The 12765-nt window shown below is 39.7% G+C and overlaps 1 protein-coding gene across 1 annotated transcript in view; it reads left to right on the plus strand.

Moving 5' to 3' along the window:
• Nucleotides 1–12394, plus strand: part of RPGRIP1 (RPGR interacting protein 1) — a 234936-nt gene extending 222542 nt beyond the window's left edge. Inside the window, exon 23 of the mRNA XM_053699932.1 lies at nucleotides 12253–12394. Coding sequence (XP_053555907.1) covers nucleotides 12253–12394 — 142 coding nt within the window. The remainder of the gene's footprint in view (nucleotides 1–12252) is intronic.
• Nucleotides 12395–12765: the final 371 nt, after the last annotated feature.

Raw genomic sequence — 12765 nt, forward strand, 5'->3', positions numbered from 1 at the left:
CTATTGAGTAGTTCTTCTCTGCTGGGGTTAACAAACGTGAATAATAGGCAATAGGATGTTCCTCCTTGGTTTCTTGATTGGTTTGAGACAAGACTGCACCAATCCCGGTATTGGATGCATCTACCTCCAGAGTGTATGGAAGGGATGGATTGGGCAGTTGTAAAAACGGAGCAGATGTATATTTCCTCTTTAATGTTTGGAAGGCGTTTTCTGCTTCGGAATCCCATTGAAACTTGCTTTTCCCAGTTAATCGAGTAAGTGGTTGTACTGTGCTGGAGTAGTGATCAATAAACTTTCTATAAAAATTGGAAAATCCAAGGAATCTCTGTAAGGACTTTACATTGGTTGGAGTAGGCCAGTTGAGTATAGAAGTGATCTTTTCTGGATCCATTTGGATTCCAGTTGGAGAAATAATGTAACCAAGGAATTTGATAGTGTTTTGATGAAAATAGCATTTCTCCATCTTAGAGTAAAGATGATGTTCCCGCAAAGTAGATAGCACCCACCTCACATGTTTTTGATGTTGCGACAAATTCTTAGAATAAATGAGGATGTCGTCGAGATATACTATAACACATATATCCATAAGATCTTTAAATATCTCATTTATGAAGAATTGAAAGGTGGCGGGAGCGTTAGTGAGGCCGAAAGGCATAACATTATACTGATATAATCCGTAACGGGTCTTAAATGCTGTTTTCCACTCATCACCAGGTCTCATTCGGATGAGATTGCAAGCCCCTTTCAGGTCCAGTTTAGTAAAAATGGTGGCCCCAGCTAAACGTTCTAACAACTCTGGTATTAGTGGAAGTGGATAGCGATTTTTTATAGTTATTGCGTGTAATGCTCTGTAGTCGATGATGGGGCATAGGGTTCCGTCTTTGTTGGTAACGAAGAAGATGGCAGAAGCAATTGGAGATGATGATGGTGAAATAAAACCTTTTCTGAGATTTTCATCGAAGTATTCACGAAGATGTTGTAGTTCCTTTTGTGATAAAGGAAAAATGCGGTTAGTTGGCAGTATAGCGTCTTCCTTGAGATCAATAGGGCAATCGAAGGATCGATGAGGTGGAAGGTTTTCTGCACTTTTAAGATTGAAAACATCAGAAAAATCACTGTATTGTTTTGGTAATAACGGATCTAAATGATTAATTGAAACATATGGAAAACATGTTTGTGAACAGAATGTGGAATCAAAGGTGAGTGTACAATTATGCCAGTTAATAACTGGGTTATGTTTCTGTAACCAAGGGAAACCGAGTATAAATGGGTGTAAAGAACTAGGTATTATATCATAAGTGATGAATTCTTTGTGACCTGTATTGGTTAAGGTGAGTATTGGAACAGTGTGATGTGTGATGGGTCCTTTGAGATATTGAGACCCATCAATAACTCTCACAAATACAGGGATTGCTTTCTTCACACAGGGTATTTTATTTTTTGTAACAATTGATTGATCAATGAAGTTGCCATAAGCTCCGGAATCAATTGTGGCTTGTTCCTGGATCTGCAACTGGTCCCACTGTAATGATAGAGTTAAAGTTAGATGAGTGCGTGATTCATGAGTTTCAGAGATAAGTAATGATTTTATCTTACCCTTTCTAGGTCTGTTTAGTAGGGGGCAAGTAGCAACATCATGTTCTCTGTTTCCACAGTACATGCATAGATTTGCCTGTTTTCTTCTTAATTTTTCTTCTATCGATAGTGGACCTCTTATGGTTCCGATTTCCATAGGTACTACTGTTGTAGCGGGTTTTTCATGAGTTGTTGAGTAATGTTTTCTAGGATTAGAGTCAGGTTGGAATTTTTCATGTCTTCATTCTCTATATCTTCTGTCTATAGAGATACTCAACTTGATAAGTCCTTCTAAGGTCTCAGGAAGCTCAACCCTTGACAGCTCATCTTTTACATATTCAGAGAGTCCTAAACGGAACTGATTTTTAAGAGAGATGGAGTTCCATTGTGAATCAGTACTCCATAGCTGAAATTCAGCTATGTAGTCCTCGACGGCTCTTTTGCCCTGTCTGAGGGAACGCAGATGATTTTCTGCGGTTTGCTGCTTGTTTATATCTTCGTAGAGAACTGCCATAGCATGGAAGAAATTTTCTAAGGAACTTAATATTGGGTCATCAGATTCAAAAAATCTGTTAGCCCAAGCCCTAGGTTCTCCACTTAAATATGAAATGGTGGTGCAGACCTTTATTTTGTCATTACAGTAGGTCCTGGGTTTCATTGCAAATAGTAACAAACAAGAGTTTCTAAACTCACGAAACTTAGCTCTGTCACCCGAAAAGGGAGTAGGAGGGTTAACCTGAGCTTCAGGCCTTTCATTTGCTTTCTGAGTTATTAACTCATTTAGTGCTCTTTTTAAAGTGGAGTTTTCGCTTTGTACTTCTCTTAAACCTTGTGCCAGTAAGTCCATCTTTTGATTAATTGTGGTTATTTCATTACTCATGGCTACCGGGTCCATGTTCAGTTGGTATAAGTTTTTTATAGGCTTGATTATTCTGTAACGTTTCACCAACCAATTCTATGATAAGTGATGTTAAAATGTATAATGATAGTTTGTAGCTATTTGTTACTACTTCATTCACATATATCTTTGTGAGGAAGTTAAACCCAAATAGCAGATATTGGAAGGAAAGTGTTAACATAGATTGAGACACAAAATCACAATGAGTAATGTTGTGAATAATGTTTATAGTGAATCAGCTTTAACTACTTTGGTAGTATTGTAATAAGAACTCTCATTCAGATTCTGTGGAAAATTAAAGTGTAAGTAGCAACAGTATCGGATTAGATAAATATGAACACAGTTTGTATAAGTACTTGGCTGTTGATACAATTGTTACCAATTAGTTATACTTGCGGTTGGTTCCAATGCAGAGATTGACAGACTATATCTGTGTTAGACACCTCCGGTTCTGTTGAATTAGTAGGCTCCACTGAGAGGGATCAGGGAAAGTTGATCCAGCTTGATTTACCCTGTCCACGACGTAAGCGTGAGACAGGCTCTCAGAAGTGCCGACACTCGATGGAGGAGAGGTGAAGGAATCGCGCTGCGGTTAGCGTGTGACGTCACAATGCTGTGTGAATTTCTGACAGGCACACGGAACATGCTCAGAGCAGTAGGTGGATTTTTGTTTAACCCCTTAATGACCGAGGACGTGCAGGGTACGTCCTCAAAAAAAAGGCAGTTAATGCCTGAGAACGTACCCTGCACGTCCTCGGTTTGGAAAGCAGCTGGAAGCGATCCTGCTCGCTTCCAGCTGCTTTCCGGTTATTGCAGTGATGCCTCGATATCGAGGCATCCTGCAATAACCATTTGTAGCCATCCGGTGCAGAGAGAGCCACTCTGTGGCCCTCTCTGCACCGGACATTAACGGCTACGTTCGTTGGTGGGTGGGAGCCGGTATGGGAGGTGGGTGGCGGCCATCGATGGCCTTTGTGATGCGGAGGGGGGCGGGATCGGGGGCGGGGACGACCGGGGGGACGCGCACGGATGCGCGCGCGTGCACGGGGAGGCCGGGCGGGCGCGTGCACAGGGAGGGAGCCGGTGGGAACCACTACCTACAGAAAATGTTTATGTTAGAAGTGGGGATCAAAGGGGTTAATATGGTTTTTTTGGTGATCGGTTTGGCTGGTGGGGTATTGGACTGTGGGGGGGAAGCTACACTACAGAAACAAAAAGTAAAACATAAAAAATAAAACATTTTTATTTGCAAACTGGGTACTGGCAGACAGCTGCCAGTACCCAAGATGGCCCCAATAAGGCAGAGGGGGAGGGTTAGGGAGCTATTTTGGGGGGATCAGGGAGGTTGGGGGCTAAGGGGGGACCCTACATAGCAGCATATGTAAATATGCTTAAAAAATTTTTTTTTTTTTTTTTTTTTTTTATACCTTTTATTTTAGTACTGGCAGACTTTCTGCCAGTACTTAAGATGGCGGGGACAATTGTGGGGTGGGGGAGGGAAGAGTGCTGTTTGGGAGGGATCAGGGGGTGGGATGTGTCAGGTGGGAGTCTGATCTCTACACTAAAGCTAAAATTAACCCTGCAAGCTCCCTACAAACTACCTAATTAACCCCTTCACTGCTGGCCATAATACACATGTGATGCGCAGCAGCATTTAGCGGCCTTATAATTACCAAAAAGCAACGCCAAAGCCATATATGTCTGCTATTTATGAACAAAGGGGATCCCAGAGAAGCATTTAAAACCATTTGTGCCATAATTGCACAAGCTATTTGTAAATAATTTTAGTGAAAAACCTAAAGTTTGAAAAAGTGAACAATTTTTTTTTATTTGATTGCTTTTGGCGGTGAAATGGTGGCATGAAATATACCAAAATGGGCCTAGATCAATACTTGGGGTTGTCTACTACACTACACTAGAGCTAAAATTAACCCTAGAAGCTCCCTACATGCTCCCTAATTAACCCATTCACTGCTGGGCATAATACACGGTTGGTGCGCAGTGGCATTTAGCAGCCTTCTAATTACCAAAAAGCAAAGCCAAAGCCATATATGTCTGCTATTTATGAACAAAGGGGATCCCAGAGAAGCATTTACAACCATTTATTCCATAATTTCATGAGTTGTTTGTAAATAATTTCAGTGAGAAACCTAAAGTTTGTGAAAAAATTTGTGAAAAAGTAAAATAATTTTTTTATTTGATCGCATTCGGCGGTGAAATGGTGCCATGAAATATACCAAAATGGGCCTAGATCAATACTTTGGGATGTCTTCTAAAAAAAAATATATACATGTCAATGGATATTCAGAGATTCCTGAAAGATATTAGTGTCCCAATGTAATTAGCGCTAATTTTGAAAAAAAGTGGTTTGGAAATGGCAAAGTGCTACTTGTACTTATAGCCCTATAACTTGCAAAAAAAGTAAAGAACATGTAAACATTGGGTATTTCTAAACTCAGGACAAAATTTAGAAACTATTTAGCATGGGTGTTTTTTGGTGGTTGTAGATGTGTAACAGATTTTGGGGTTCAAAGTTAGAAAAAGTGTGTTTTTTTCCATTTTTTCCTCATATTTTATAATATTTTTTATAGTAAATTATAAGATATGATGAAAATAATGGTATATTTTGAAAGTCCATTTAATGGCGAGAAAAACGGTATATAATATGTGTGGGTACAGTAAATGAGTAAGAGGAAAATTACAGCTAAACACAAACACCACAAAAATGTAAAAATAGCCTTGGTCCCAAACGGACAGAAAATGGAAAAGTGCTGTGGTCATTAAGGGGTTAAAGCTGAATTTGGATGTTAGGAGAGAAAGTTAATGTCCATATGAATTTAGATGGTAAAGGTTGATTTGATGTGTTCAGATGATGTGATGAAGTAAAGTTTTTGGAATAGTTATAATCCAGGATAGAGGGAAATACAAGCTTCACTAGCTAACTATCCCTATACACTATAATAATCAAGCAGGGAAGCAAGGAAGAGGAGTTCCCTTTATAGACTCAAACAGGAAGTTGGATTTCAGTAATTTAAAGGAACAGCAGAACGTGACATATTGCAAGTCATTCTTCGATTACCGCTGCATTTTCTGGCACTGAGGTGCCCAGCCCCAACCACCCCCCCATCTGGGGTAATAAGTGGGTGCCTCACACTGTTGCCTTGTGCTCACAAGGACTTAGCCAATCTGTTTTCGCAACACAATTAATTAAATATGGAGTTACGTATTGCTAGGGCCCTACGCAATTTGAGGACTACATTAGACCGGCATCAGCACAACCTCACTCAAGGGATACGGTCTGCCTTTAACCCAGCACAGAATGTACTTAACAACACTGAGGACAGAGATCCCAGCTCACGTAACCTGCATTCACACTGTACATCTGCTCATATAGCAGTCGAATTTCCCTATAATGAACCATATAAGATGACACTATCTACTAGAAGTGTCCCTAAGGGCTCCAAACAGGCTGCCAAAGTCTTTTCAGTACAGGACTCGCATTCATGGAATGATCGCTCTTCGGCAGGAGGAGGGTGGCTGGGCTCCTTTGTGTAGCTGGGGACTTTGATCCTGACAAAATGTGGACCACAAAACTCAGAAGACATCCCATAAAAGCTGCTTCCAGCAAGAATTTCTCACAGCAGACACATCATGTGAGGGCAGGAGTCGGATAGTCATCCTGATATTCAACCAGTTTAATTGCCAGAGGCCAGACTATCTATCCAACTAATAACATTTGTCTAAGTTGTCTAGGTTTACTGACTAGACTATGTAGACGATAGCTGCTCTTTCTATCTCTTGGCCTATGTGGTTATTCATGATGTTCTCATATATCGTAGGCATTAATATATATATATATATATATATATATATATATATATATATATATATATATATATATATATATATATATATAGTATTAGAGTACCAGTGTTATTTTATAGTTGGTTATATTATTATTATTATTATTATTATTATTATTCTTTATTTATAAAGCGCCAACAGATTCCGCAGCGCTGTTCATAGGTAACAAAGATAAAAGGACAGTACAATATGAGACACCAGACAAAATTTAACAAACAAATACAGGAGGAATTGGGAGCCCTGTTCCCGTGGGAACTTACAATCTAAATGGGTAGGAGGGTGAGAAACAGGAGGTGGGGACTGCAAAGGTGGGAGTGATGTTAGTGTGAAGTTAGATGAGGGCAACTATTAGGCAAGTGGAATTCATTAGTTACTGATTTGGTTATAGGCTTCCCTGAACAAGAAGGTCTTTAGGGAGCGTTTAAAGTAGGAGAGGTTGGGGGAAAGTCTGACAGCATGAGGAAGTGCGTTCCAGAGGGTTGGTGCCGCACGAGAGAAGTCCTGTAGTCTAGCATGAGAGGAGGTGATGGTAGAAGAGGCAAGGAGTAGATCGTTGTTGGATCTTAGGGGACGGGCTGGAGTATATTTGTTGATGAGTGAGGACAGGTATGGGGGGGCTGCATTGGTAAGGGCTTTGTAGGTCAAAGTGAGAATTTTGAATTTAATTCTGCTGTGAATGGGGAGCCAGTGAAGGGACTCACAGAGGGGTGCGGCAGATACAGAGCGTCGGGAGAGGTGGATTAGCCTAGCAGAGGCATTTAGGATGGATTGAAGGGGGGAGAGGTGGGAGAGAGGAAGGCCAGTTAGTAGGTTGTTACAGTAGTCAAGCCGGGAAATTACTAGGGAATGGATTAGCTGTTTAGTAGTTTCAGAGCTCAGAAAAGGACGGATTTTGGAGATATTGCGTAGGTGGTTGCGACAGGATGAAGAGAGCGATTGGATGTGGGGTATGAAGGACAGATTGGAGTCGAGTGTAACTCCAAGGCAGCGGACTTGGGGTGATGGGGAGATAGTGGTGTCACCGACAGTGATAGTAAAGTTAGAAACTGGAGTAGAATTAGTTGGGGGGATTAGAAGAAGCTCAGTCTTGGACATGTTGATTTTTAGGTGGTGAGAGGCCATCCAGGAAGAAATGCCAGATAAGCAGCTGCTGATGTGGGAAAGGACAGACGGAGAGAGTGCAGGAGTGGATAGGTAGATCTGAGTATCATCAGCATAGAGGTGATAGTTGAAGCCATAGCTACTGATAAGTTGACCCAGCGAGGAAGTATAAATAGAGAAGAGTAGAGGGCCTAGAACAGAGCCTTGAGGTACTCCAACAGACAGAAGCAGTGGAGAGGATGAGTCACCAGCAAATGAGACAGAAAAGGATCTATTAGAGAGATAAGAGTGGATCCAGGAGAGGGCAATGTCACAGAGTCCAAGGGAGCTGAGAGTCCGTAAGAGGAGGGGATGGTCAACAGTGTCAAAGGCAGCAGACAGGTCAAGTAAGATAAGTATAGAATAGTGGCCATTGTTTTTAGCAGAAAGAAGATCGTTCGTAACCTTGGTGAGGGCAGTCTCAGTTGAGTGTTGGGGACGGAAGCCAGATTGCAGGGGGTCAAGCAGTGAGTTGGAGGATAGGAAGTGTGTTAGGCGATCGAAAAAAAAAAACTAGTTTTTCTAGGACTTTAGAAGCTAGCGGAAGTAGTGATATGGGGCGGTAGTTTGCAGGAGAATTGGGGTCGAGGGAGGGTTTTTTGAGGATGGGGGTGACCTTTGCATGTTTGAATGATGATGGAAATGAACCAGTAGTAAGGGATCGGTTGAATATGTGAGTAAGAGCTGGGGTGAGGGTAGAGGACAGAGAGGGTATTAGATGTGAAGGGATAGGGTCAAGGGGGCATGTAGTGAGGTGTGAGGAAGATATTAGGGAACTCACTTCATTCTCAGTGGTTGGGGGGAAGGTACTGAGAGTGTTGGAGGGGGTGACCGGGGGTGCAGTTGAAATGTTGCGGTCTTGTGGTGGGATGTTGCTTCTGATGGTAAGTGTTTTGTTGAAAAAGTAATCTGCCAAGTCTTGAGCACTAAAGTCAGATGAGGGGGGTGGTGTAGGTGGATAGAGGAGAGTGTTGAAAGTGGAGAAGAGACGTTTAGGGTTTGAGGAGTGAGAAGATATGAGAGAAGAGAAGTAGTTTTGCTTGGCTAAGTGAAGGGCAGAGGAGTAAGAATAAAGAATGAACTTATAGTGTAGGAAATTGTGTTCAGAGCGGGATTTCCTCCAGGCACGTTCAGCAGCACGGGAGCATTTTTGTAGATAGCGTGTTTGCTGAGAGTGCCAGGGCTGGAGCTGACGACGTGGGGTTTTGCGTATTTGTGGAGGAGCAAGGGTGTCGAGTGCAGAGGAAAGAGTATTATATTAATAATTATAAGAATAAGTCTAGTGATATCCAGATGCTAATGCAGTAGACAAGCCTATGTCAAATCCACTCACATGGGACCCCATGCCTATATATAAGCATCCCCTGCTACTCCATATTGCACAAATGGTGTCACTCCCTCCTGTTGTGGGACTTTAGCAATGTATTTAAGAAGCTACCTGTGGCCGAGGTGGCATAATACAGCGTTATATGTTTTAGTTCCACAGCGAGGGTGGACCTTAACCTATTAGTTACAGCAAATGGGGCTCACTTAAAATATGGGTTGCTTATAGACTCTTCTCATCTCATATCTGGTGTACCACTGGTTCTCTCAATTGCAGATACCAGACAAATAAGGGTTCTTTTTTTACTTTTATTTTTTATCCTCCGACTAAGAGTTCAATGTTTTTGTTTCCAGGACTGTCATTTGGAGGTTCACCTTGCCACTCTGACCAAAATAGCAGCACCCACAGTTTAGTCTTTATCATGACGTAGGTTTACTTTCAACTAGCTTGAACAAATGTTCCTCCTCTTTAGGTCAATCCAGCAAAGCTCGCTTACTTAATAGAACATTAACAACATGTGGTTTTGCACTAATTTCCAGTTCATATTAAGTCTCACTACTTTAGCTACCATAATGTCCGTCCACCAACCTGTCCTGCTCCTTGCCCTCTCACACACCCCCAATCTCAAGCAGTGCTTACCCGCTGATAAATTTATTTTTATATTAAACAGCAGCTTAATTTTATACATATGAGGCCTTTTAACAAGTCTGAGTTTTATATATATGTAGGTGTGTATGGGTGCATATATATGTATATAGACACACTTCTGTTAAAGCCCTAGCATTTATAGCCTGAACACAGCCTTATGCTTTATGTAGCACTGTGGATATGTCTTATTGATGTTCACCTTTAATATGGAGCATATATATATATATATATATATATATATCCCTACTATTGAGTCATATGTCTATAGAATCTGGTTTCTGCTATATATATTTGCTGTGAATGTTATTGAATAGTCGGTACATTTACTGAGGAAACTCTTATTATGGCTAAAGATATGTCATGCTACACAGTATACTAATATACCTTGCAGTCTGTTCTTAACTCCCTTACCTTAGATAACCTCACCCCCACATTATATACCATTTTATACTACCCCAAACAATTTAGTTCACTAATGTAAAACCTATAGTCTCATAATACCGCTGTATCTTACATAGCTATCTTAGACAGCTTCGCCCTCCCTTATTTTTTCCCCTCCATACTGAGCGGCTTTTGCCCGCTAAACTCCCCTCCCCCGCCATACTTTGGCCCAAAAGTGGCGAAGACAACCCCCCCCCCATTCCACCATTAATAAAAAAAATTAAAAAAAAGCTCCCTATATGTCGATGTGGAGATCATTAGCCATAAGATATAATAAAGAAGGAAGTTCCATTTTAGCTTGTCCAAAACCTTTTTTCATACCATATTAAGGCATAACAGGTGTCTTCCTCACTGTCTCTCTATTTCAATGTCATACTTGTTTTGATGTAATTATTGTTTATGATGCAATTATCCTTCATGGACTAAGTTTGTATGTTTTATATCCTCACAACTTCAATAAAAATTTGTTTAAAGGGACATGAAACCCACAATTTTTCATTCATGATTCAGACAGAGCATACAATGTTTAACAACTTTCCAATATACTTCTATTATTTAATTTGCTTCTTTCTCTTGTTATCCTCTGCTGAAAGGTTTATCTAGGAAAGCTCAGGAGCAGCAGAGAACATAGGTTCTAGCTGCTGATTGGTGGCTGCGTATATATACCGATTGTCATTGGCTCACCCATGTGTTCAGTTAGAAACCAGTATTGCATTGCTGCTCCTTCAACAAATGATATCAAGAGAATGAAACAAATTAGATAATAGAAGTAAATTAGAAAGTTGTTTAAAATTGTATGTTCTACCTAAATCACGAAAGAACATTTTTGGGTTTCATGTTCCTTTAAAAAAAAATAAAACCTCCTTAAAGGGATAGTAAACACCAAAAATGTTATTGTTTAAAAAGATAGATGATGTACTGTTTAATTAACCTGTGATTACCTTGTATCTAAGTTTCTGCAGACTGCCCCATTATTTCAGATCTTTTGACAGACTTGCATTTCAGGCAAGTATTGCTAACTCTTAAATAACTTCACGCGCGTAAGCACAATGTTATCTATATGACACACATGAACTAACGCCCTCTAGCTGTGACAAATTGTCAAATGCTTTCAGATCAAAGATGGCCTTCAAGGGCTTAGAAATTAGCATGAGACTATTAAGGTTTAGCTTTCAACTAAGAATACCAAGAGAACAAAGCAAATTTTATGATAAAAGTTATTTGGAAACTTGTTTAAAATTGCATGCCCTATTTGAATCATAAAAGTTTAAGCTTGAATTTACTGTCCCTTTAAGTAAAAATAGCAGATCCTCCATCTTACACTGAAAAGTCATGTCCTTAGATTCCTTACCTGACTCTGCTAGCAAATCATCAGATGAGACTTCACCATCTGAACTGGAATTACAATTTATCCAAAGAGTCAGAGCCCCCAGTCACACAGAGTTATAATATCAGAGTGTTTGTTTTCCTCAGAAGAGACCTCTGCAGACCCAGTTGTATCCATGGCAAATTAACTGAGAAAACTAACTCCCTTCATAAATATCAATAAAGGATTTTCCCTGTTTTCCTCCAGCAAGTCAAAACAGGATTCTCCCTTAACAGAATAGCACTATACTACAGCGCAATTTCCCCAAATATGTTTTGGCAAATATTGCTAAATATGTCATGTAGTTTGTATTTTTATTTTATTAAATTATATATATTGGGTGTGGTGTACACTACATAAATGATTGGTAATGGGAGACTAAAGTCAAAATTAAAGTTCCATAATTCAATTTAGAAAAGCTTTCCAATAATATAATTCCATTATCAAAACATGCACATTCTTTTTATATGCACACTTTGAGGCTCTAGCTCCTACTGAGCATGTGCACAGTATATACGTATATACATTTTGTTATTGACGGATGGCTATCACATAATACAGGGGAGGAAAAATTGGATTGATTTTGACATTTTCCAGAAAATGTTTTAGTAATCTGTGATTCCTGATGTCATTGCCGTATTTCCCTTGTTCATATCTCAGGCATCATGTTCGTTTACATTAAAAATAGATACTTTATGAATAAGAGAACAAATTTCAAATAGCCACACATGGACAAAAAAAACATAAGGGGAAACAAAACAAAAAAACTGCAATCATTGGGGGGGTTTTTAAGAGATGAGAGTAGCACTTTTTTTAAATAAAGAATTATAGTTATTCCTTATTTCCTTCCTCCGTCCCAAAAAAAAATAATGTAATGTAATTTTCCATCATTAACTATAAAGATATAACTGTATACTAACATGGAGCTCCCCAAAAACATAGAAAAAAATAGTTACAAATCTAAAAAAGCCTGAATCTTCCGAATTGTCCTTATAGGTTAAAGTTTACAATTGTGAGTGACCCTATTAATGAAGAGGATGAATGTCAGGATATGGGATACGCATATTTGGACCTAGGAGCTCTGCTGCGAAGAGCAGGAGATCCTGCTGAGGAAACTCTGCATAGTGAGTATTCATAGAATGTTGCTTGGGAATATTTTATCTTATTAAAAATTAGACAAACATCATAGAAAACCAGAAAGAAAATCTGTATAACACTTATATAAAAGAGGTATTAATATCATTATCTATCATTTATCTTGGTTGTTTTTTTAAAGGACATAGGTACATAAGAGATGTACCTTTTTAGAAATCACTGTTGTACATCTAGAAAGATCTCTTGGATGACCAAAGAGAAAAACAAAATTTATGCTTATCTGATATATTTCTTTCTTTCAGGATATGGAGAGTCCACAACGTTATTCAATTACTAGTGGGAATATCACTCCTGGCCAGCAAGAGGAGGCAAAGCTGTTAAGTGCCACTCCCCTGCCCATAATCCCCAGTCATT

Source organism: Bombina bombina, chromosome 2, assembly GCF_027579735.1.
Source record: "Bombina bombina isolate aBomBom1 chromosome 2, aBomBom1.pri, whole genome shotgun sequence".
Taxonomy (NCBI): Eukaryota; Metazoa; Chordata; class Amphibia; order Anura; family Bombinatoridae; genus Bombina; species Bombina bombina.